This window comes from Barbus barbus (genome assembly GCF_936440315.1).
Source record: "Barbus barbus genome assembly, chromosome: 30".
Taxonomy (NCBI): domain Eukaryota; kingdom Metazoa; phylum Chordata; class Actinopteri; order Cypriniformes; family Cyprinidae; genus Barbus; species Barbus barbus.
The window spans coordinates 1318228-1344274 of record NC_136758.1 but is presented as its reverse complement, the minus strand read 5'-3'; the positions used below and the strand labels follow the sequence as shown (position 1 = coordinate 1344274).

The 26047-nt window shown below is 39.3% G+C and overlaps 1 protein-coding gene across 2 annotated transcripts in view; it reads right to left on the bottom strand.

Moving 5' to 3' along the window:
- LOC306850079 (uncharacterized protein) overlaps positions 1 to 26047 on the bottom strand; it is a 115216-nt gene that overhangs the window by 12831 nt on the left and 76338 nt on the right. For both annotated transcript variants that reach the window (XM_079385516.1, XM_079385517.1), the window contains 2 exons: positions 24561 to 24800; positions 3732 to 4098 (listed from right to left, as the gene is read on the bottom strand). In XM_079385516.1, coding sequence (XP_079241642.1) covers positions 3732 to 4098; positions 24561 to 24800 — 607 coding nt within the window. The remainder of the gene's footprint in view (positions 1 to 3731; positions 4099 to 24560; positions 24801 to 26047) is intronic.

Genomic DNA, 26047 nt, shown 5'->3' with positions numbered 1-26047 from the left:
TACAGGCAGAGCCCTTCTCTTAGTCGCCGCTGCCGCTCGTGATCAGTGAGGTGAGATCGGCTCTAGACCTTGACGGTAAGTGGTGAGTAGGGCTCTTTCATTCCACCCACTGGCCGCCGCCAGCATCCTGAACTGGAGAGTATAATCCGAAAATGGAGCTGGCACCCTGGCGGAGGTGATAGAGCTGATCGCTGATAGATGGGTCCCCTTCTACTCTTCCAAACACTTCCCGAAAGTGGGTGGTGAAACTTTGATATGACTGAGTTACTGGACCAGACTGAGAGAAAATGGTTTCAGCCCACCGTAGTGCCTTACCGGAAAGGAGAGATACTATGAATGCTATCTTGGATTTTTCAGTGGGGAACAGATGCGGTTGTATATCGATATTCAATGAACATTGTAGAAGAAACCCGTTGCACTCCTCCGCCACACCGGAGAAGGGCGCTGGTCTGGCCATGGGACTGGCGATCATGGGCGGTGAAGAAGCCGTGGCTCCGGTGACGGGTGTGATCGGCGGTGTTGCTGGAGCAAGAACTCGTCGGAGGTGATCCACGAGCTCCTGAAACGGATCCGGGTTGCTCATCTGATCCTTCGGTGTTGGTCCGATCTTCTGTTACAAGATGGACTCGGACACACAGGAGATATAAAAGAGGTAAGGTTTATTTCGACAGATGAGCAATGGCAGGATATAGCAGCGGTGAGTATCAGATGTAGATACGTTGGCGGATGAATAGAGTGGATTACTGAATCGTGTTGTTCCTTGGCAGGAGCTCGTGGATGGACAGGGAGACCACACACCTCTTTGCTTTGTGGAAAGTTCCAGGAATGACGAACAGGGATCCAGGACACGGATGGACAACACTTGGAGGAAACACAAGAGGTTAGTACACAGGACGGTAAGTAGCAGGTAGGTCGCTGAGATAATATGTAGGAGTCCACTTCGAATAAATGAGACCGGACGTCTGACTGTGGTGAGGTGTGTGGTTTTATAGCGGGGTTTAATGAGGTGATGATGAAGTGCAGGTGTGCCCATTAGTACTCTGGTGAAGGTGCTCGCTGTGCCTGGTCGATCTGTAACGTGTGTGTGTGTGTGTGTGTTTTAAAAAGCAGTAATTTTTATTTTAGTTATTTTAGTACATCTCTTTAAATGGAAATGAGAAAAGATGCCTTGGCAAACAGCTAAAATAAAGGTTATGTTTTTAAGGTTTTTAATAAATAATTATTTAATTATCTAATTATGTAAAACTATAAGTAATAACCAAATAATGACTAAAAATTAACCTTAACCCTAACTCTTGTCCACAGGGTTTCTGCCAATCATTTCTTCAATTCTACTGGTGATTGTCTGATTTTCCAGTCTAATATAATAGTTACTCTAATATCATCATTCTTAGATGCAGCACATGCATCTCTTCTAACGAGCAGCTCATGGTCAGAATAAACACCAATGTGGACCAGACTTCATGCTAATCGCTTTATCACTGACATTGATATTTCTCTCTCTCTCTCTCACACACACACACACACACACAAAAGACCATTATAGACCACCGATAGATCACCGATCTGAAGTGAAAGCAAACTTCAGGAGGTAGAAGAAACCCAATGGAAGCCCGTCTGAAATCAGACCAGGTCTTCCTACCAAACGCTCCAGACTCAATCCCGCTTTTGAGACAGTTTGATATCAAACCAGACCTGAAAGGATCCCGTCAGCAGACCTGATGTTAATGTAAGAGGGCATTCAGACTGACTTCTGCACTGGCATCACATCATCTTCAAGACAAACAAACTGTCATACGGCAGACACTCAGACGAGACGTCTCATTTCTATTCCGTGCCTCACACTATAATTTCATTTCCTGTAATAAGCAACAGTGAGGCCTGCATTCAAAACATCACGCATGTCAGACAGATGAACGACCGCAAGTGTCCTCAAGAAACGTCCCGTAAATATGAAATCGCTCGGACTCTCAGCGGACTGCAAAACACTGGACATGTGCTAGGGCTGCTAATATGATCTTAATATCTCAATATAATCTTAGCATTGGTGCTCTGGAAACACGACTATAGAAGTGTAGTTACATTTTCAGCCTCACACAAAACTATATGAATGACTTCAGAGGATTTGGAATATAGAGCACAAGTCTGTTATGATGATTTTGTGTCATAACTTCAGTTCATTTGATGCAAAAGAGCAGGCAGGATATTCTCCAAAAACAGGTCTGGAATAACATGAGGAGGAATTTTAGGGCCAGATTCATGAAAATCTTCTTAAAGATGTTAAGACATTTTGTGAAGAAACAAACAAAAAAATCGAAGAGATTAATAAGTAGTGAAATTCTTAAGATGTTCTCATATATCTTCTGAAGAACCTCCTGTGAATGCTGCTGAAAATTTTATTTTTAAAATGACAAATGAGGTCCCTAGTTGGGTGTTTTTTTATGTTTTTGTTTTTTGTATGAATGAATTATGAATTTAGCAAAAAGCAGGAAGCAAGTCACATCATGCCATAATCATGTCAGATCACTGTTTACATTACTAGTAATATTTGTTATATGCTGTATACATAGGTGGTGTTTTGTTGTAATGTTTAATATTTGAAATAATAAATTTGTTAACCATCCTACTTTTTGGGATTTCAGACAAGCTGAAAGTTATCCTATATAACTTTCAGCTATATATATATATATATATATATATATAACCTCTTGAAGTTATAACTTCAAGAGGTTATTTTTCTATGATTTTTTTAAGAACATTTGTTTCAGTATTTAAAATTCTTCTCAAGTTTTGTTTTTAAAACAATCTAAAGAAAAAATATAAGAACAGTCTTATATGGGTAACACTAAATATTAATAGAAAATAACAAGAAAATAGCAGTTGATAATCATTTTATAAAAATGTTCTGTGAATTCAGACCCAGATGTAAAGCTTGAGTGTAGTTTTCTCCCATTATCTGCATGACTGCAAATGTGATATTGATTTATACAACAGTTCAATAATCAAGAAGCTAATAACTCCTTTTTTCTACTTTGGCATTAAAAAATAACTGAATATAGAACTGTTGTGCAGTGTTTTGGTTCCTGAGTGAATCAGTCTTTTTGAATGAATTGTGTTTGAATGAATCTGTGTGTGTGAACAGGGACAGGTGTGATGTGCATCACATATGATCCATTAAGACATAATTAACTGTCTCTTCCAGCTAAAATACGAGTCTTTAATCCATAATAACACTTCTTCCAATGAAAAGTCCATCTCTTGTTGTCTCTCTCATCAAAACTCCAGCCACATATTTGTTTAGATCTGTTTTGTCTTGTAAACGCTGCTTGATCTGTGCAGATTTCTCTCCTGATTCAGACCAGAACACTTTTAAACTGGAGTAAGCGTTATTATGGATTCTAATAATCCATGTATTTGTATTAATTTTATTTAAATCCATTACAATGTATTTTAGTTAAAAATGTCTCTCCAGATGTTAACTGATGGACTGGAGTGGTGTGGATTATTGTGATGTTTTTATCAGCTGTTTGGACTCTCATTCTGACGGCACCCATTCACTGCAGAGCATCCATTGCTGAGACACTGATGCAGAGACACATTTCTACAAACCTGATGAACAAACAAACTCATCTACATCTTGGATGACCTGAGGGTGAACACATTTTCATTTCTGGCTGAACTATTCCTTTATGAGTGACCAAACATTACCAGACTGCGGAGCTGAAGCGTACCTGTGGCGATCTGAGTGACGAGCGAGTCGTGGCTCTTATAGAAGACTCTGGCACACAGTGCAGAGAGACTGGTCTTGTGAAGAGCGCTCTGGTATGAAGACAGTAGCTGATGGGTGATGCTCTCGGCCGCGGCGGGAGGATCGCTCAAGCTCACGGCGAGAGACAGAGAGGCGTATCGAGCGCAGCTGGACTGCAGTAGACGGCACTCGACGCTGCACCCTGGTATCTCTGAGACGGAGAGATGAGACGATCTGTCTGTGGGACGGTCCTGCACAGCCGTGACATGCAGCTCCACCGCTGCTCCTCTGGGCAAAGACGGCACGACCGCAATGCTGCTCTCCACCTGCGCCGCTCCGGCACACTCCTCCTGAGCAGAGACAGATGCACACAAGTTATGGATTGTAAGGGCCAGTTTTACTAACAGCTTCCGCCAGCGCAAATCGTCTTCTGGCATTAAAATTGTACTGTCGGGTTTAACTAAAGACAAGCCATGTTATTTTTAATTTGCTTCAGGAAATAAAAGACGACTTGGAAGCCTCAGAGTCACGCAATACCAGGTAGGGATGCACCGATCCACATTTTTTCACTTCCGATCCGATTCCGATACCTGAATTTGGATATCTGCCGATACCGATACTATTCCGATACCAGAGCTCTATTTGCTTTAATATCACTATGATTATTATCATTATTGTTGATTTTATGAGGCGGTAATAAACTTCTCTACAAGCAAGTCTATGTATGTCCCAAAAAGCAACTTGAGGTAAGTATGAGGTTAGAAAACGGCAGAAATCCCATCCTGAAAACAAATATGCAACTTTAAGGGTTTAAATGGATATTTATTTAAATTTCAAGACAGGATTACTAGATACTAGTGCAATATACACCATCAAAGAAACAAACCCTGTCATATGAATTAAACATCACAGATATAAATCACCACTAGGCAGCAACACAGTTTTAAAGTGTCAAACATGAAATAAAAGGGTAAACTTCCATACAACCACTCTCCAAATAATACAAAGGGCTGCTTCATCCGATCAACACAAATTAAGTACACTGACTCTTGTAGCATAAAAAAAGGTTTTCAAATATCAAATATTTGAAATAAAAATAAATATTCACACTATCAATAGAACAATGTGCATCTGATCAACATAAATTCAGTAAATTCTTGCTTGTGTAGCAGCAACAAAATAAGGTTTTCAAATGTTAAACATTTTGAATAAAAGTGCAATAAGTGTACTGTAAACATCTTACACAAACACTATCAATAAGAGTGTGCATCTGAACGGCACAATTCAAGCATGGGAGGTTTGGCATTGAAGGTGACCTGGATAAGCTTAACCCCAGAGTCTGTGTAACTATTCTTGAAAATAAAATAAAAAGTCAAATGACTGAGGGAGTGACATGGTTTTCAACAAATCTCACTTAAACATTGGCAGGTTCTTTTTGAGGAACCAGACCATTATCTTTATTTAATGAATAATAAAGATAATGAATTTCAAACGAAAGTGACTGACCAACGCAGCCGGCGGGGGCTGGTTGCCAGGCTGCAGGATGACTCAACCTCGCTCCACGGACAGTTTTTTATGTTTTATCAGACAATAACTATTTAAGATTTTGCTTCAGTATAATTTTCGGGACAATTAGAGCGGGATTCGGAATTCGGGACAGCAGCTTAGATTTCGGGACTGTCCCGAATTTTTCGGGACGTCTGGTCACCCTAGCTGGAAGTTTACTTTGCTTTTTGAATGATTCCAGAAGTGATTCTTAGCGGCTCTTCTCTTCTTTCTCCCCCCTGGTTAAAAAGTCCTTGTGCTCTCTCGAGTGGTGCTTTTTCAGGTGTTTAATTACATTTGTAGTGTTGAACGTCGCGGCGGAGGTTCCACCTCTTGGAACAACGGCTTTGCAAACATTGCACGTTGCTGTCTTACTTTGCGGCGTTTCGACCGTAAAATATTTCCACACAGCGGACATGTTGTATGGCGCTCAATGCTTAAACTGCTACCTGCAAACTGCAGAGGATTTCCTGAAAGGAGGCGTGTCATCTCTCTCAGTGTCTCATTGGAGCACAGACACGTCACCTAGCCCACGTCACCGACACGTCATTTCAGCAGACAGCATTGTAGACATAACTCTGGATCGGTTTTGTGCGTTGATATTGTTGAAGTGTGTTCTTTCACTATTTTAATATTTTTGTTATTCGTAATAATTATTGTTGTGTTTTTAGTTTATTATTTTACATTGTAAACTGAATGTTCAAATAAAGCATTTAAAAAAAAAAAAAAAAAAACATAACTCTGGATCGGACATTTCTCCTGGTTGGATCGGAAATTTCCGATCCGTTAATTAAGCTGGTATCGGAACCCGATACCGATACTGGATCGGATCGGCCCCATCCCTAATACCAGGTCTATCAAAACTTCTAGCAAACCTTCATTTTTTGGCCTCCGGTTTTTTCCACATACTGTGGCTTCTTTATTCTTTATTTGCGACTACGCTAATTTGTGCTGCGCTTGGTATATTGCGTTGGTTGATATGTAAATGATCTGTTGCCTCTGTGTTCTTTAATTTGTGCATTGTTCCTAAATCACCCGCAGAAATTTCCACACCCATCAGCGCTCTTTTGGAATTGTGCTCTTGTGCTAATGAAGTAAAACTGTCCCTACATGTCTTTCATTCATCAGGATGTTCAGCTGTTGATCATATCCAAGAGAATTCAACACAACAAAACCCTGAAGCAGTAGATCTACACTGGCTGCCTCTGCTTTGAAACTACATACAGAGAAGCTACTGAGTTTAAAAACATGTTACGGACTAAAAATAAATAAAAATGCATTTCAATTTATCAGGAACCTTGATTTCTCTTGAAATGACCCTAGTGAACATCAGTGTATGGATCCTGTGATGACTCCTTTCCACAGTTATTAATAACTCTATTCTTTCTGTTCTATTACCCTGTCAGGGAACTAGTTAACACTGCCGTGTGAGTGTTTTTATTACACTGTTGAAGGAGTGATGACAAACTTGGCATCTTTCTCTTTTATGAACACTTAAAATGGAAGGAATAAATGGAAGGAGACACAAAGAAATTCATCTAAATGGAGTGAGCTTATGATTAAAACAAGAATAAATATCTGCCAATGCAGTCAGAAAAATAAACCTCATTCAAAGGGAAAACTAGTTGATTTTTCTGACCCCACTGAATGATATATGTTCTCGTTTTAAACATAAATGCATTTAATTTTGCTATATTTCTCAGAATACAAGACTTCGTATTCATCTTCATTGTGCATCTCAAGTAAATGTATGTACAAAAATTAGTTTTTGTAGTGCATGCCACATTTACTGCCATGATTTTCTGCTCTGATTTAAGTGGTGAGATTTAAAGCCATTATGTATAATGCATAACAAAGGTATTCATAATATGTTGCAATGCCTTTTTGCATGAATAATTGTTGTAACCAAATTTAAAATGCATTATAATATCTGAAGGTTTGTTTATCATGTGTTTAAATGCATTCTACTTTCTAAAGATGTAGCAATGAATAGCAAAGTTTTATGATTTATCATAACTCAGGTTACAATTATTTGTGAGATTATACAATGCATTATAAGGTGAATTAATGTAATGCATTAATATTTTATAATGCATTATACATAAGTGCTTTATGTAAAGTGTTACCAACACTTATTTTGCCTTGTTTTGTGGAAAGGTGAATTAAGACCCGCAGAAAGCCTGTAGAAAGTGTTACCAGGTTGCTTGAAGTTACAAAACAAGCAGTGTGAAGTAAAGGCTTGCAGAGCCAATGCATGCTGACGAAACATCTGAGCTGGTTTCTAAACCAGCCAAGACTAGCAAAGAGCAGAGCAGTTGAATAAAGATCACCTGAACCCTCAAAACTTGCATGACCGAGCCACAACAAAGACACGCGGCGTGATTGATTCCAGGTCATTTTACACCATTTCACCACACTGGAGAGCGGCTGTGATGGCTTTAAATGTCTTCATCATCATCCTCCTCCTCCACAGAGTTAAAATCTTTATTCTCGGCTGGCGTCTGCGCACTTATCCATCCTTGGCCATTATCGCCTCTCAAACTCATGTGCGGCACAATGTGGCCCTCAAATAACACCGTCTCATCTGCTAATGGGGGACAAATGAGTGTTTTATACAACAGCCCCTTTGTTGGGCCGTCGATAAGGGCAAAAACACTTAACCCCCTTTTCAATTGGCTGGATCAATTTTCATCCACTCACATCCCACTCCAGCACAGCAGAATAATGATGGGTTACATACACTTTATTTTGAAATTCACTCAAAAGCAGACGGCGAATAAATCAGAGGTGGTGTGGAGAGGCTTTTCTCCCAATTCCAGGCCGCGTTCTGCTCGTGACCCGCCGGGCGGACGCTGCACTTACATCCAGATTAAAGCAGCTGCCACTGATTGCGGATCAACATCGAACCACTTTTCAGCGCGGCCGCGAGTAAACAATAGCAGCTTTAAGCTGTGTGTAAAGCGTTCACTCAGACGTCTGTAACGAGCGCGTTTTAATACGCCAAAGATTAGCACTTAACAGTGGCGAGGCGCCGTAATGAACGGGAGGCTGTTAATGGCCCTCGGGGGCCGTAATAAGGCTGTGTTGTGATCTGGAGGGCCTCGTTTAGTGGCTTTAGAGGCCGACCTCACGGCCCCTGACATCCAGCTCTTCAGCGTGGAGCTCAAACGCATCATCGGTGGACCACCTTCACGGGTCAAAACCAGCCCAAAACTCTAGCTCAGGTACAATTCATGCCTCACGTCATTTGAAACCGTAATCCCACCCAGATCGCATTACCGGTCTTACCAAAGCTGCATTTATTTGATCAAATAACAAATAACAGAGTTAAATGGTATAATATTTTTTCAATTTAATATATCTCTTTTCTATGTGAATATGTGTTAAACTGTAATGTATTTCTGTGATCTGCAGCTGTATTTTCAGCATCATTACTCCAGTCTTCAGTGTCACATGATCTTCAGAAATCATAATAATATACTGATTTACTGCTCAACAAACATTTCTGATTATTATCAATGTTGAACATTTTTGTGGAAACCATGATACATTTTTCAGGATTCACAGAATAGAAAGTTCAGAAGAACAGCATTTATTTCAAATACAAATCTTTTGTAACATTTTAAATGTCTTTACTGTCACTTTTGATGAATAAAGATATTAATTTCTACTTTTGTAATAAAAAAACAACTTATTTTTTTAAATGTAGCATCACATTTTCCACAAAATAAGAAGCTGCACAACTGTTTTCAACATTATATATTATATAAGGTATATATTAAATAAAATAGCTACAGTATATTAAAATAATATAAGATATATTAAAATAAAACAAACAATTAGCAATGTTAAAATAATTACATACAATAAAGATAAATACAATTTAAGTTTTGTAATTCCAAAATTTAAGAAATTTCTTCTTGATAAAAAATATTATAGAACTTGACATAACTAGACAAATGTATATTAATTACTGTATAATGTATAAATGTATATTAATTATCTGTGACCTTTTAAGATTTTATTAATTTCCTACTTTTTATAGGTCCAGAAATCAGACTTTTAAAATTGCCTCACATATAATTCCCAAGAATCCTGGTCTGCAGTGATTTGTCGGGTGGAGAATCTGTGTTGAGCAGCGTGATGTTTCTCTGCTGTCCTGTTCTCAGCGCGTCTCTCGCCCGCAGGAGTCTGGGAGGAGGTGGAACAGTAAACACCATAATAAGGAAGCGGTGTAAAGTCAGTGCTCAGCGGGGTGCTGATGGCTCGGGATGCTCAGGCGCTTCCTCTACATTTCCTCCCAGCGGGACGCTCTGCTGCAGCGGCTCTGTGCGGTGGGCCGACGCCTGAGATACAGCAGGACCAGAACACTACCACTCAACTCAAACACTGCACGAGCTGTTCCACAAACACCTACACATTCTCACAGCAATGTTTCAGTGTGACAAGACGTTAAAAGCAAACAACAGATCATTATCAGATGCTCATCGAGTGTGAAACTCCTGCTTCATTTCAAGCAGTGATTTACACTTTCTGTTGCGCTTAAGGCCTAATCATATTTTCATTTATACTTTTTCAGTATCGCTTATTCTCACTTTGAAGTGAACTGACCAATGGTAAAAACGCTAAAAAGAACCTATCAACATTAAATATGACCAATATTTACATTTCTTAATACAACAAAACTGGCTAATATTTGAATTTCTGACCAGCACTGACATTTCTTAATGGAATAAAACCAACCAATATTTACATGTATTTACAAAACAAAACCAACATTTAAATCTTTGATCAATATTTAAATTTCTGACCCATATTTAAATTTCCTAGCAGAACAAATATTTAAATTTCTTAATAGAACAAAACAAAGCAACTTTTAGAGCAGTTGTTGTTGTTTATTAAATATTATTATTCAATAAATAATATTTTATATAAATAATAGTAGTATATAATACTAGTGTTTAGTATTGAGAAACGGTGTGTGTTCGTAATGGTGATTTTAGTTACATTGTTCCGCCATTAGATGATGACAAGAGACTATTTTTACAAGTCAGCAATAAAGACTTTTATATTGAAAAAGAAGTAAAAAGAAGTTATTTTTACTTTTAACAAAAGGTTACAAGATGTAACCAACAAATGCACTGAGCAGCGCTGTCAATGTAAATCACCCTTAACAGATGAAAGGACAGTACGACAAAGATATCGCTTTTCTCGACTTTCAAACTAATGTTTTATTGTGAATATGAGATTGAGCTGAAGAATGAATGCTGTATCAGACCCAGGAAATCACACTCGCTCAGTCCATCTCTTTCTCATAATACTCTACTATACATAATACACTGCTTTTACTATAGTAATACAATAAGCTTTTAATACAGCAACTCAACATTCATTCGTTACTACAACCCCAATTCCAGAGAAGTTGGAACATTTTGTAAAATGCAATAAAATCAAGAATCTGTGATTTGTTCATTCTCTTAAACTTTTATTTAATTGACAAAAGTACAAAGAAAAGATTTCCAAAGTTTTCATTGAGCAACATATATGTATTTTGTAAATATGAACAAATTTTGATTTTGATGGTTGCAACACACTTCAAAAACGTTGGGAAAGAGGCATGTTTAACACCTTCCTTTTAATTACAGTGTTTCATTGTTTGGGAATTGTGGATTTGAACTGTTAAAGTTTTGCAAGCATTTTTTTTGTTCAATCTCGCTTGATACAAGACGTCAGAAGCTCAGCAGTCTCTGATCATCTTTGTCTGACTCTCCTTTTCATGACTGGTCATATATAGGAGACAGATCTGGACTGCAGGCAGGCCAGTCTAACACATTCACTCTGTCTCTACGAAACCACGCTGTTGTAGCACATGCAGAATGAGACCTGGCATTGTCTTGATCTAATAACCATGGACTTCCCATGAAAGACAATCTTTATGGCAGTATATGTCCAATGTACAATCCCAATATATGCCTCTGTAGGATATCAGAGACTGAATCAGACAATTTTAAGATGCATCAGAACACTGAGACCTGAGGAGCTGGAATGCAGAGAGGCCTCAAAGCTGTAACAGGACAACGCCATAAATCGGATTCCTGCCTCCTAACCAGCGAGCCTCTTTCACCAAACAGCTTGCAACACTGAGACAAAGAACACTTATTGATAATTCCAATTCAAGAAGGAGACTGTCAAATTTGTTGCAAGTAATCAAGACTGATTGTCAAAGAGATGGCCATCACGTGTTCCACGATTGTATTCACAAGCTTCCTTAGACTGACTTCTCCCCCACATAGAAGACAGTCCAACCCAACATTCCTTTGTCTAAAGAACATGCCTTCGTTCTCCTTAGAACTATACAAGACTTTCTTCTCCATATGCACATAAAATCATCCTAAAAGGACATTTTTATGTTGTACCCACATATCATGTTTTAATCAAATAATATGTATGTCTTTTTAATCATTATTGAATAGCTCGAGCCTTAAAGATAAATATTGCATATTTAGTATGTATGAGCTTGAAAATTCATGCTTTAAGTGTTTCTTCCAATCAATTCTTGGTCAAATGTATCATAGTCTTGTTATAAAAATCAATGTTGAAAAGGTATACTTTGCACGAGCCTGTAAAGTTTGGACCATGTGACTGATAACAAGCTGATTTATGATGTAAAGAACACCCCTAGCTAAGATAACAGCCTATCTAATTGGTCAAGACATCCAGATGAGAGGGTCTGAAAGCTGAGTTTAAAACTCTTGTCCGCTTTCTCCTCCCTCTCTCTTCGTATTCTTCTCTTTTGTTCTCTCTATCTCTCGTACCTCTCACCGCCTGCTGCTGTTTGAGCATGCTCTGGCCCACGTGCCAGAATGAGAAGGAAAACAACTTAGTTTCGTTACATCATTTTATTTTTATTTTTATTCTTTTACTTTAGTTTCTTTTCTTTCCGTGGAGTTTCGTGTGTTAATGTAAGTTTGATACAAAGTCCAGCTTCGACTGCACTCGCTTCAACTTCCAGCAAGCCAACGCCCAAAGACGTCACTTCAAAGACTACTGAACTTCCAGCCAATCAGACACTTCGGGAACCCCCTGTCTGCAACGAGGACACAGCCCCGTTACACAGGCAAAGCACGCAAGCTACACCTCCAAATTCTAACTGAATTAGGTGCAGTTAATATAAATTTTAGCCTCATTGAGAAACTCAAAGCGAGGGTTAAATAAGTGATTGATGGTTGTTCAGGTCTATGCAATTGAACATATTGCTGTAAACTTGGGATATCACATTTCCATTCTCTTAAACTCATTCTCTCCTCACTTTCTCTCTTTCTGCAACGTGTGAATGTGTGAATGCTTGTGTTCATGTGTTAGATTAGTTTATGTCTTAGGTTTATATAAATAAAATCTGATTTATATTGAAAGAGAAGTATCTTGTGTTTTCTGCTCATAAGTTAATGCCTTAATCTGCCGATCTTGTTACAATGCTGTTTAATAGTGTTTTCACTATATTTGGATTTTAATATCCAGTGCAGAGTTTGTCATACGGCTCGTTCAGTGAATCGCCGTAACACTGATTCTGTTCAAATCCCTATAAAATCATAAATGATTCCCTTTGAGCTAAATTAAACTATTTCTTTAAATTACGTATTAATATTATATGTAATAACCTTACACCTCCATGTCAATAGTACCTTCGCACATATGCCAGTCACCCATGCTGTTTGCTCTGCAGCACCCCCATACCATGACAGACATTTGCTTTTGCATCTGTTGCTAATGAAAGTCTGGACGGTCCTATGGTCTTTGGGACTGAGAACTCGAAATCCATTTTTGACAAGATGAAATGCGGACTCAGTCTAAGTACAGCACACATTTTCACTGTCTTCTTGACTATCTTCTTGGGAAGTCGTGGCCTAATGGTTAGAGAGTCGGACTTGTAATCCAAAAGTTGCGGGTTCGAGTCCCCGGCCGGCAGGGATTGTAGGTGGGGGGGGGGAGTGAATGTCCAGTGCTCTCTCCACCCTCAATACCACGACTGAGGTGCCCTTGAGCAAGGCACCGAACCCCCAACTGCTCCCCGGGCGCTGCAGCATAAAATGGCTGCCCACTGCTCCGGGTGTGTGTTCACTGCTGTGTGTGTGCACTTTGGATGGGTTAAATGCAGAGCACGAATTCCGAGTATGGGTCACCATACTTGGCTGAATGTCACTTCACTATCTGAGACGAGGTCTGGCCTAGAGAAACCGGCAGCATCGGTGCATAGAATTGATGTGTAGTTTTCTCCTAGAGTAACAGATATTCAAGTTGCATTTCTTGATGCAGCGGTAGACTGCTGTAAATGACAGTGGTTTTCTGAAGCACTCCTGAGCACACGTGGCTATATTTTACACCGCAGCATGACGGTTTCTTATGCAATGCCATCTGAGGGCTCAAACGTCAAGCACATTCAACTGAGGTTTCCTGCCTTGCCCTACATGTGTCCTGAATCTTTTAACAATAGTATGTATGGTACTTGGTGAAAGACCTAAATTCTTTGCAATTTTGCATTGCGAAATGTGATTTTTGATTTGTTTGACACATCTCTTGTGCAATTTGGCACAAAGTGATGAGCCATGATCCAGCTTTGCTTGCAAAGACTGAGATGCTCCTTTTAAACCCAAACATGATGATACCTTGACCTACTGTATTACCAATTCACCTGCTTACTGTAAACTGTTTCAAAACAATTTAACATGGATATTCTATAACCTTTTCACTTTCATTTAGCGTCTGTCCCAACTTTTTTGGAATGTGTCGCAGCCGTCAAAAATAAAATTTGTTCATATTTAGAAAATATATTTATGTTGGTCAGTGTAATATCTTCTTTGTACTTTTGTCAATTAAATAAAAGTTAAAAAGAATTAAATCAGTTTCTTGATTTTATTGCATTTTACAAAATGTCCCAACTTCTCTGGAATGGGGGTTGTAGTTCTAAAGTGACGTTTTGGAAATAGTAATGGAGACTTGGACTCAGCTGTTAAACTGTCAACTTCAGATTTGAATCTGTGGCGGAAGGAAGTAGTTCTGTACAAAAGAGGGCTTTTAAAGACACTCTGTTGTTGTTCCTAATTTATTTACACACTCGTTACGTCAAACTGTTGTATAAACGCAATATCACACGAGTAGACGTGAGATATGGCTTTATATCGGCATGCTGTGATTACCTACGGCTGACTCGTGTTATATTGCTCATTTCTTAATAGAACAAAACAAAACGTATTTCAATTTCTTAATACAATTATATTATTATATTATATATAAAAAAGTATTTCAGTCTCTTATTCGCTCTGAACGCCTGAATGTGTGCACGAGTCACTGTGGCACTGATGTATTGCTAGACCAGAGAGGTCTTCAACCCTGTTCCTGGGGACCCACTATCCTGAAGAGTTTAGCTACAACCTTAATCAAACACACCTGAAGCGGCCAATCAAGCTCCTCAAGACTGCTTGAAAATTGCAGGCAGGTGTGCCGAAGCCGGTTGGAAATAAACTTTCCAGGAGAATGGGGCTACATCCGAAATCGCCCCCTATACCTCATTCACTATTCCCTACATTAGTCCACTCATACAGTTCACAGGAGTGAATGAAAATGAGTGAGTGAATTCGGACACTGAGTGCACCGGAAGGACTGCCGCTTTTGCATAGTTTGCTTGCTGTTTAATAAGCATTTGAAATGGGCAGCTCCAGTAGTAAGATTAAAGGATTTATCTTGAACTCTGTCACGGAAATTATGTATAAAACCCTAATAGTCAATTTACAATTAATTTGTCCCTGTGTTGTATTACGCTGTATTACACCGTGGACGGGCGTTTCTAAAATGAATTAATGGATGATTCAGCTGCGGGCGCCATCTTCTGGTGAGACGCAGGAATTCATTCGGCGCGCGACTCTCACAGTGCATTCTGGGGATTCTCTAGCCGTTGAGTGTACATCGGTTGTACACTCGTTTTTGCGGTGCATTGTGGGATTGAATGAGTGCACTCGAGAACATCCACTATGGTTTCGAACACCACTCAAAATGGCTGTCCCTTCAAATAGTGCCCTATTTGAGGGTATAGGGGGCGATTTCGGATACAGCATGGGTCCCCAGGAGCAGGGTTGAAGACCTCTGTGCTAGACAACACTATAAATACAATATAGCCAGATCTAAATGCTAAGGTCATGGGTTCGATTCCCAGGGAACGCATGCTTGAATGTATACAATTAAATACAATGTAAGTGCCTTTATTTAACAGTGTCTGCCAAATGCATCAATGTAAATGTAATAACCTGAGTGAGAAAGTTCATACACAACTTCAAAAACTTCATGAAGTTGTGAGCATGAGAGGCGTGAGCAGGTTTTGTTTTGATTGATCTGAAGTTAAACGCTCTACACAAACAACACATCTGCTAAGCCGCCAATTAACCCTGCAAACTCCATCACACACCCCATTACAGACATTATGAACGCTCCAGCACCAGGCACAAGCACATGGCCGTGTTTCTATTACGGCTTCTTCCACTTCAGCAGCTCCATCTCCTTTAACTAGCACTCTGATTGTTTGATGCGTGGTGAAGCCACTGGTAAACGGGACGACTGGTTTATCGTTCATCTAAAGAAAGCATTTCCATCATATCACTTGAGTGCACAAATCCAGCAGCATGTCAATGATGTGAGAGCACACAGGAGAGATCACTGCTCATTAGACATCACTGCTGACAGCCAGCGTCAACACACACACACACACACACACACACACACTTTAACACTACAGCATCATTCATGTCATTAATGCATTGCTCAAAATATATTCACAAATAGAAGCATAAAATAGAAATTCTCTCTTTTCTCTAAATACATGTTATAGATTTGACTGTGAACAACTTTGTGCATTGTTACATTTTTTAATAAATGTTTGGATCTTCTCTAGTGACACTATTTAAATCTTTTAATAGAACATCATAACAGATATTTAAATTTCTTATTAGAACAAATCAACCGACATTTACATTTCTTATAAGAACAAAATAACCAATATTTAGATTTCTTATTAGAACAAAATAACCAATATTTACATTTCTTATAAGAACAACATAACCGATATTTAGATTTCTTATTAGAACAAAATAACCGATATTTACATTTCTTATTAGAATAAAACAACCAACATTTAAATCTCTAATAGAACAAAATCCACTGACATTTATTTTGCTCAATGGAACAAAAATGACAAATATTTAAATCACTCACTGTACACATGCTAACTTTAACACTATACTGTATTGTCACTCACATAGTTTATGCATTGTTCAGAAGATATTCAAACATGTTTATCTTGCTTGCTCTGTCAAAATAACTTCTTCAAAGTTGGCATACAACAGAACTTCACTCTATATATTTAAATGCATGTTATAGATTTGACTGTGAACAATTTATGCATAGAGTATGCACAGTATTCAGTATTTTTGACCTTGCAATGTTTAACCAGTCTGTCATAACTGGATCTTCTCTCTAGTGACATATGCAGGATCATTTAGTGCTCTTAAACCCTGCCCCCTGCAAGAGTGCCACGCCCACATCTCAGCATCCAATCAATAACCGATGCACAGATCCAAGTCTGACCCTATATTTTTTATTTGTCAAGAATCTGTTTCACTCAGATGAACATCATAATATGGAAGAAGAAAAGATATGTCACCTTATTTGTGTTTTAGTTTGACTTTTAAGGGTATAAATGCTTGACAAAAAGATTAATGCGGCAATGATCCATGATGCTATACTCAATGCAAGACGCAAGTGCAAAAACAACAGCACAGAACAATGAAATACAAAATTTGGTTACACTTTATTTTAAGGTGTCCTTGTTACAGTGTAATTATATCTTTAAGTACTGAGTAATATTTATTAACTACATGTACATACCAGTGGCGTTCTGTCAATATAAGCTGCGAATGCACCGCATACCCAGGCCGTCTTTGAGAATCACAGGCTAATTAATATAAACATGATAATAAGTTAATCCCTTGTCATTTGAGAGGTAACTTAAAGCTTAATGAAGTGTTGGGAATAAGTACGTAAAATAATTTATTTGAAAAAAAACGGTAATTTTCTGTAAATCTACATCAGTGACGGACGCTTCTGGGTAAGTGGATTTTCCGCAGCTTTCTCGCCTCCGCTCTGTCACTGTGACTCGCCAGGATTTCTGCACGTTCTCAGTGTTTTGCTAGTTTACGGCTGATTTCATGTCAACATGCCTAAGTGGTAAAATATTTTTTTTTTTTAAAGTTAAGGCCACTGCGCAGACCTATCGGCGAGAGTAGCCGCTTGCAGTCGGGGGTGGAATTGAAAGCGGAGACGTGAAATCAGACACTTTCTGCTCCCGGTAGTGATGCTCTCGCTGTGTTTGCATCACAGATGAAGTGAATAACATGCAATATTTGTCAAATGCACAAACGTTTCAGAAACGTTTTCATCAGCAACAGAAACACTTTTTATATACTGCTTAATACAGTGCCATCTGTTCAAGAATAAAGTTCAACATAAACATATACTATTTAAATACCAATAAAGTTGGGGTATATTTGCTTTTATCAGTGTTTTTTTTATTAAACGTGACTCAATATAACATTGCGACTACAGTAAAAAAAGTTTTTACTGTTCTAAAAACAGATTTGTGAACAGTATTGGAATTGAAGATGCTAGAAACACACGTCATGGTTGTCATGTGGTGAATTTGGCCAATCGTGAAACAGCTGTGTCGTCATCAGCGCTCTTGCAGTCACTCTGAAAAAGCTGCATCAGCTAAGTCAGCCGACTGCACTCGAAACGCTATTGCGGTACTTTGATGCCACATGTGACAGTGACGTAGTGTCGGCGCCGGTTGAAGTCGGACAAAATTTCTAACCGGTATGCATTGCTTCAAGTCAGCCATCAATCGGTCTGCGCAGTGCTGCATGAAGTGGAACACACCTAGTGCTGTAGAATCGGTGGGTGGGACTAAACAGACAGTGCTGTAGAATCTGTGGGCAGGGCTAAACAGGATATCATGTCAATGCTGTAGAATCTGTGGGCAGGGCTAAACAGGATATCATGTCAATGCTGTAGAATCGGTGGGTGGGACTAAACAGACAGTGCTATAGAATCTGTGGGCAGGGCTAAACAGGATATCATGTCAATGCTGTAGAATCGGTTGGCGGGGCTAAACACAGAGCTGTAGAATCGGTGGGCAGGGCTAAACAGGCAATCATGTCAATGCTGTAGAATCGTGGGCGGGACTAAACAGGCAGTGCTGTAGAATCTGTGGGTGGGGCTAAACAGGCAATCATGTCAATGCTGTAGAATCGGTGGGCGGGACTAAACAGGCAGTGCTGTAGAATCGGTGGGTGGGGCTAAACAGACAGTGCTGTTGAATTGGTGGGCGGGGCTAAACAGGCAATCATGTCAATGCTGTAGAATCGGTGGGCGGGGGTAAACAGTCAGTCATGTCAATGCTGTAGAATCGGTGGGCAGGACTAAACAGGCAATGCTGTAGAATTGGTGGGCGGGACTAAACAGGCAGTGATGTAGACTCGGTGGGCGGGGCTAAACAGGCAATCATGTCAATGCTGTAGAATCGGTGGGCGGGACTAAACAGGCAGTGCTGTAGAATCAGTGGGCGGGGCTAAACAGGCAACCATGTCAATGCTGTAGAATCGGTGGGCGGGACTAAACAGGCAACCATGTCAATGCTGTAGAATCGGTGGGCAGGGATAAACAGACAGTGATGTCTATCTTCTGCGGAGGCGGTGCTTATCCACACTATTACATCATAGAGTAGAACATTCCACAAGCTGTTGTTTTGGCAAACTGCCTTCAATATAAGCTGTTTTTAGACTAACAACAATGTTTTGAGCTCTGAAATTTACAGGATGATTTTATAGTACAATAAACTCTAAAGGGAATTTTGGTTTCTCAGTTCGTGACCCCTTTAAAGTAACAGCAGTTCAGGTGTGCAAACTTTCATGAGACATCACTTCTGACAGCGCGTCAGTCATCGGCGATTCTGCGTGTGATTAGTTTAGTCACATGTGTTGAATACACACATCAGATCATAATGTGAAGCAAAACAGCTCTTCACTTGTGAAACACGTCCTGCCAGGATTCAGATAAGTGGCTCGTCAACATAACTGATGCTTAAACTTTAATATTTAGTCTCTGTCTTGAGTATTTTCCTGTATGCTGGTTTTAATCATGAACTCTATTGTCTATCAAGTGTCTCTATTGTTGCATGGATATATTCTCATGACATTCGGCTGAAATGAGCGCCGGTGCCGTGTGAAATCCACACCGCGGGGAAAAGCCCGTCCGCAGCGAGCACGGGATCAAACGGAGCAGACCGAATAATCTCACACATGCACCGATGCCAACACACAGACGTGACTCGCATCAATCACCTCTGCTCAAAGGCTCCATCTGATGAGCTCACATTTCAGCCCTTTCTAGGATCATTATGATTTTTTGCATTGTGATGGTTTATCACATTTTCAGCACATAAAACCACTAAATTCTCATCACAGTTACTTTAAATGAAAAACCCCTTCTCAGAGTTTCTGGATTTTAGAAATCCAGAAAGTTACCATTTGTGATTCATGTTAAAAAAAGTAAAGTCGTGACGTATTGTCAAGTATGGTGACCCATACTCGAAATTGGTGCTCTGCGTTTAACCCATCCAAGTGCACACACACAGCAGTGAGTAGTGAACAAATGCACACACACACACACACACACACACACACACACCGTGAACACACACCCGGAGCAGTGGGCAGCCATGCTGCGGCGCCCGGGGAGCAATTGGGGGTTCGGTGCCTTGCTCAAGGGCACCTCAGTTGTGGTATTGAGGGTGGAGAGAGCGCTGTACATTCACTCCCCCCACCTACAATCCCTGCCGGCCGGGGACTCGAACCCGCAACCTTTCGATTACGAGTCCGACTCTCTAACCATTAGGCCACGACATTAAGGCCACGACATTAATCTCATGTTAATCTAAAAGTGACAGTAAAGACATTTATAATATTAGAAAAGATGCATGTTTCATATAAATGCTGTTCTTTTTAACTTTCTATTAATCTGTGAACCCATAAAAATAAAATGCAACATTGCCAATAATCATAAATGTTTGTTGAGCAGCAAATTAGCATATTATAATGATTTCTGAAGATCATGTGACACTGAAGACTGGAGTAATGATGCTGAAAATTCTGCTTTGATCACAACAATCAATTACATTTGAACATACACTCACACAGAAAATGGCTGTTTTAGATTGTAACAATATTTCACAATTTTTAATTGCATTTTTGATCAAATAAATGTAGCCTTGGTGATTTTGTGCATAAAACTTCATTAATGTTTTGTGGAAACTGTGATACATTTTATTTTTCAGGATTCTTTGATTAATAAGAAGTTCAAAAGAGCATAATTTATTTACAACAGAAATCTTCTGGAAGATCATACATGTCTTTACCCTCACTTTTGATCAGTTTAATAATAACTACAATGTTTTGGCTGTTGAAAATTCAGCTTTGATCACAGGAATAAATTACCTTTTACAACCCGAATTCTGGAAATGTTAGGACGTTTTTTTAAATTTGAATAAAATGAAAACTACAAATCACATGAGCCAATATTTTATTCACAATAGAACATTGAGAACTGTTAAAAATGTTAAATGTTTAAACGGATACATTTTACACTTTTATCCACTAAATGAGCTCATTTCAAATTTGATGAGTTGGCACGGGGGCAACAAAGGGCTGAAAAAGCAAGATATTTTGAGAACATTCAGCTGGGAGAACATCTAGCAACTAATTAAGTTAATTGACATCAGGTCTGTAACATGATTAGCTATAAAAGGGATGTCTTATAGAGGTAGAGTCTCTCAGAAGTAAAGATGGGCAGAGGCTCTCCAATCTGAGAAAGAGTGCGTAAAAAGATTGTGGAATACTTCAAAAACAATGTTCCTCAACATGAAACTGCAAAGACTTTGCAAATTTCATAATCTACAGTGCATAACATGAAGAAATCTCTGTGCGTAAGGGACAAGGCCGAAGACCTTTGCTGGATGCATGTTGTCTTCGGGCTATCAGACGACACTGCATCACTCATCTGCATAATTCTGTCATTGACATTATTAAATGGGCCCAGGAATACTTCCAGAAACCACTGTCGGTAAACACAATCCACCGTGCCATCTGCAGATGCCAACTAAAGCTCTATCATGCAAAAAGGAAGCCATATGTGAACATGGTCCAGAAGCGCCATGTGTCCTGTGGGGCAAGGCTCATTTAAAATGGACTGTTTCAAAGAAAAGTGTTCTATGGTCAGATGAGTCCAAATTTGGCATTCTTGTTGGAAATCACAGACACCGTGTCCTCGGGGCTAAAGAGGAGGGAGACCTTCCAGCATGTTATCAGCGTTCAGTTCAAAAGCCAGCATCTCTGATGGTATGGGGGTGCATAAGTGCATACGGTATGGGCAGCTTGCATATTTTGGAAGGCACTATGAATGCTGAAGGGTATTTAAAGGTTTTAGAGCAACATATGCTCCCCTCAAGATGACGTATATTTCAGCAGGACAATGCAAAACCACATACTGCAGCTATTACAACAGCATGGCTTCATAGTAGAAGAGTCCAGGTGCTGAATTGGCCTGCAGTCCAGATCTTTCACCTATAGAGAACATTTGGCGCATCATTAAACAAAAAACTAAACTCTTCAGCAACTGGAAACCTATATCAGGCAAGAATGAGAATAAATTCCAACACCAAAACTCCAGAAATTAATAACCTCGATGCCCAGACGTCTTCAAACTGTTTTGAAAAGAAGAGATGCTACTCCATGGTAAAAATGCCCCCGTCACAACTATTTTGAGACCTGTAGCAGGCATCAAATTTGAAATGAGCTCATTTTGTTCATAACATTATAACATTTCTCAGTGTAACATTTATGTTATCTATGTTCTATTGTGAATAAAATATTGTCTCAAGTGATTTGAAAGTCTTTTAGTTTTCAATTTATTCTAATAAAAAAAAAAAACACCCCAACATTTCCAGAATTTGGGTTGTACAAATTTATTCACATAGACGACAGTTGCTTTAAACTGTAATAATATTTCACTGTCAAATAAATGCAGCCTTGGTGAGCATTATCACACCATTCCAACACATTTGTACATTCAGTGCATGTATCTGAGCAGGAATTGGTTTGTGATATCTGAACTCCCAATAATCGTCATGATTGTGAGCTGATCAATAAGAGCTCGTGAGCCATACGGCGCAGCAGATCAGAGTCAGCCGCTCCCAGGGTTCAATCAGGGGCTCTGAGGAAGACATCTGCCCATATCATTAAAGACACGCACCGTTCTCACATCATCAAGTTTTCATGAGCGCTCAGCAGCTCCAGATCGGCTTGCGTTAAACACAGCGACACTTTAGAGCCGATTTCACCAGGGAGAGCCTTCATTTGCATTTAAATGTCAGATTCATGAAGGGTCCGGAGGTCTCGGGGATTAATTGCTTTTCCCTAATCGAGGTCTCTTAAATAAACATAAAATAATGAAACAATACAGACAGCAAGAGAAAATAATTACAATTATCACAAAGCAAACACGTTAATAAAAGGTTTAAGATAATAGTCTCGGGCTCAGACGACACACTTCACACACCGGATCTGCTGAACACCAGTCTTTGGTCTGGTTTACATCAGTCTGACAGGAAACAGTCGCTGGATCTGATGAAGTGTGTGAGCTTCATCACATCAGATCTCGCTTGGCATCAAGCAGCACCACGGCTGAGGTTTCACAGTTTCGTAAAATGTATGTAACATTTGTCACTTAAGAATAGGGCTGTCACTAACTATTATTTTGGTAATTGAGTAATCTGACGATTATGCTGCCGATTAATCGAGTAATCGGATAATTACAATAGTTTTTTTTACAATAATAGCCTTTAAAATGACTTAAAATATAATAGCAATGAGGCAATAATAATTAGTTTAAATAAAGTGTAAAAACCAAGTAATCATATGGTTTTTATTGAACAAAACTGTTAAAATACATAATGTATTATAAATAATAGAGCTAAAGTACATTACAAGTACATTAGCTAAGCTAAAAGTGCTACCGCCAGACCCGGAGATCGGCTGAATGGATTCAAAAACAGTAAAACTCAACAGTTTAACTCTAGGGGAGTTGTAAAATGAGCCTATTTCCAAAAAAAGTGGAGTGTTCCTTTAAGAATGAATGGTAGAAAATGCACTTAAAAATAAAATAAATCTGTTTATAAATCTGGAGATTGTAGAGAAGATTAGAGAAGGGTTTTGTGTGTTTTCCAAGCCAAATAAAAGCGCTCTGGTTTATAAAAGCAGGACTTCTGCAGGTTTATGAAGGTAAAGTTAAGGGTTTTAAGACCCTATTAAGACCAAGTAAAGAAAATTTAAGGAAGAAGTTAAATTGAAAACACATTATGTCAATAGGGTCTCAAGATGTAAAGAAAAAATATATCTGCCAATGGGCTCAGAAAAATCAACTTAATTCAAAAGGCAAAACAAGTTTTTAACCCCACTGACAGATATATATATAGTGTTGTTTTAATCAAAAACACATTTATATTTAATTTTAAAAAAACAAGACGTCATATTTTCAATATGCATCTCAAGCAATTGTACAGTATCATGATTTAAGGATGTTTAGATTTTTTTTTACTGTAAAACAAGACAAAATTACTGACAAAGATATTCATGTTTTTGCTTGAATAGTTTATCACTAAAGGATTGTTTTGCAAAACAAATACAATATTTTGGCTTTTTAATAATTATTTTCTATGCAGTATTCCTATTTTCCATACTGTATTCATGTATTTTATTATCATATATTATCATAACGTATCATATATTGCATAAACAATTAATATAATTTTTTATTAAATGTCATACAGTATTATTATGGACCTGTTTTCCAAAAACATTTCCTGTTGACAAAAACTAAGAAAACTGTTATTGCGTATGCTGGGGACAGTGGGTCAGTAGTTCACCTGAGTGAGATCCGCAGTCAGAAGACTGACCCAATCACAGCCAGTCAGAAGATATTTCATGTGTAATATACTGGTATGTGGAGCATGATGTTGGCCCAATGAGCTTCCACTGTGGGCCTCTACGAAAATGTCTCAACACTGGCCACTTTTTATAGAATTTACGGGCTGTTGAAGCAATGACTGACTCACCTGGATGTGCTGTAGTTTCGTGTTCCAGGCCTCGGTGACGGCTGCGGCGTGTTCACGGCGGGTGATGTAAATGTGTGCCTGCAGCACGTGAGCCAGCGTGAGTCTAGAGTCCATCGCACGCAGAACCTTCTCCATGTGACTGAAGCAGAGCCGAGCCTGGAGAGCCACCGGCCCCTTCACCAGCTGCATGGAGCAGGGCACCAGAGCGATCTGTCCCGCGCAGAACACTGCATCCCGCACCTGAGACACACACACAATGAGTTAAACCGCAAGTTAGGTCTGCACACACAACAACTCAGAGATAAACCATTCAAACATTCAATTACAGGAGACACACAACACCTTAACGAACACTGTTAATCAATTAATGTAAATTATTTATATTTAATTGATTTGAGTAGAGGTATATATTTATTTAATTTTGCTAAACAGGCATTGAGTAGGGTCTTCACCTTTAAGGAAAAATGCATGAAGCAGTCTTGTATGACTTATGCGACATCTGGTAAATACCACTTGATCAAATCTAGTTTTAAAGGGTTCATATGATGCGATTTCAAGTTTTCCTTTCTCTTTGGAGTGTTACAAGCTGTTCATGCATAGATAAGATCCCTGAAGTTGCAAAGACTAAAGTCTCAAAACCAAAGAGATATTCTTTATCAAAGTTAAGACTCGACCACGCCCTCCTAAAACGGCTCATTTAAACACGCCCCACATGTCTACGTCACGGTGTGGGAAGATTTGCAAAACACCGCACAAATGTATACGCCAAGAAAGAAGGTTTCGCGTGAATAACGCAAGTTGAAAAATCGGAACTTTGGCGGATATTAGCGCCGCCTTAACCAATCAGGAGCTTGCTCTAGTAGTGACGTGATTACGAGCGGAGGCAGAAATCCAAAACAACAACAGAGGACAAAATCATCGTCCTGTATGTGGATACCCAGAGCTGTACCATAGACCAAAGATTACCTGGTAGATTTACCCAAAACAAATTATATCTTATGTTTATCCACTACAGAGACATCAGAGCCAGCGGCAAATGCCAGAAGGACTAGCCGAAGTTATGCTCCTCTCTTCGGGATACATGAGCACGAGCGCCCGGTGATCGCCTGGAGCTCACGGCTCCGAAATCGGCGAAGCACATTTTCAAATAGGCGCTGTTTTTATAAATAAACTGCAGATTTGAGTTTTAAACAACTACATTCTCGGCTGAAATACACGCGTCCAGTGTTTCCATAGCACACAAAGTGCAACTACCCTCTCAACAAAATCCATGTCAGCCATTTCTCATCGAGACTGGAGCCGCCTGCAGAAGCCCCTCCCATGATGCGAATTCGCGTCTGTTGTGAAGTGAATTTCACGCGCGAATGAAGCGAGTAAACTCAAAATGTTCAAGCGTCCAACTACGCGCGATTTATTCGTGCAAGTCGCGTCTGGTGTGAATGCACTGTCAGGGGCACAACATTTCCGTCTCATGCTTGAGGTATTCG